The sequence below is a fragment of the Bison bison genome, unplaced genomic scaffold (assembly GCF_000754665.1).
Source record: "Bison bison bison isolate TAMUID 2011002044 unplaced genomic scaffold, Bison_UMD1.0 scf7180017864482, whole genome shotgun sequence".
Lineage (NCBI taxonomy): Eukaryota > Metazoa > Chordata > Mammalia > Artiodactyla > Bovidae > Bison > Bison bison.
Window position 1 is genome coordinate 675,579 of NW_011495042.1, and position 947 is coordinate 676,525.

The following is a 947-nucleotide window of genomic DNA, read 5'->3' on the forward strand; positions in this document are numbered from 1 at the left end:
GCGGCAGCAGTGAGGCCGGAGCCCCCCCGCCCACCCGACCGCCCCGAGGGGGTAGGAGGCCTCCCCTGCGGTGAGGGCTGGCGAGGGCAGGGCGGCCCGCACCTGGTCCAGGGGGCCGCTGAGCAGCCGCAGGTTGCCAACGTGCAGGTTCATGGCGCGGTGCAGCTCGCTGTTGGTGAAGGAGGCCTTCTCGTGGACCTCCATGTATTTGGCCCACTCTCGCCTCACCTCTGCCAGCTCAGCCTTGGACGTGGCCGTGCTGGCCGCCGCCGGGCCCACCGCCTCCTGCAGCTTCTGTTCCAATGCCTCGTCCTCCTCCAGGAGGTCCCTGACGTCCTTTAGGGAGGCCTCCACGTCGGTGAACACCCCTGACAGCACTGTGCGTGGGCACAGAGGAGGGGGTCAGCTCCTGGGGCACAACTGCCCCGTCACACACGCGTGCAGCTCAGTGCGGGCTGAGCAGTGCAGCCCCAGGGCACGGGGGGTACTGTGCCCGGGGAGGTGGGAACCTCTGACCCTGCCCAGCAGGGGACAGCAGGTGACCTCCACCTGCTCTGTACTCACCCTGCATGGACTGGACGAGGTTCCTGACAGTGTCGGGGCGGACGCTGAGAGCCGCACACTTCTCCATGAGTTGGGGTGGGATGTGGTTGTAGGCGTCGAGGTTGTCTACTGTCTCAGGATCCAGCTGCAGGGAATCCATGAACTGGCTGTGGGGCAACAGGACCAGGTGGGTGTGGACTCAACCCCTCACGTGGAAGGAGCCCCCCCCACAAAATGAAGCAACGTCCAAGGTCCTAGCAGCACAACAGTGTCCCAGCCACCAGCACAAAACCTGCCCTAGGCACTGCTGGAAACGCACACGAGGCCCTGGGCAGGGAGGCTGAGCCAGGAGCCTGCTGTTCCATGGCCATTCACCACCCTGCTCCCTCGCTCCCTCCCTCCCT

At 66.2% G+C, this 947-nt stretch overlaps 1 protein-coding gene across 1 annotated transcript in view; it reads right to left on the minus strand.

Annotated features, from left to right (window-relative positions):
- PTPN23 (protein tyrosine phosphatase, non-receptor type 23) overlaps positions 1-947 on the minus strand; it is a 23,149-nt gene that overhangs the window by 4,492 nt on the left and 17,710 nt on the right. The window contains 2 exon segments of the mRNA XM_010862499.1: positions 57-377; positions 565-741. Of these exon segments, the coding sequence (XP_010860801.1) occupies positions 57-377; positions 565-741 (498 nt within the window).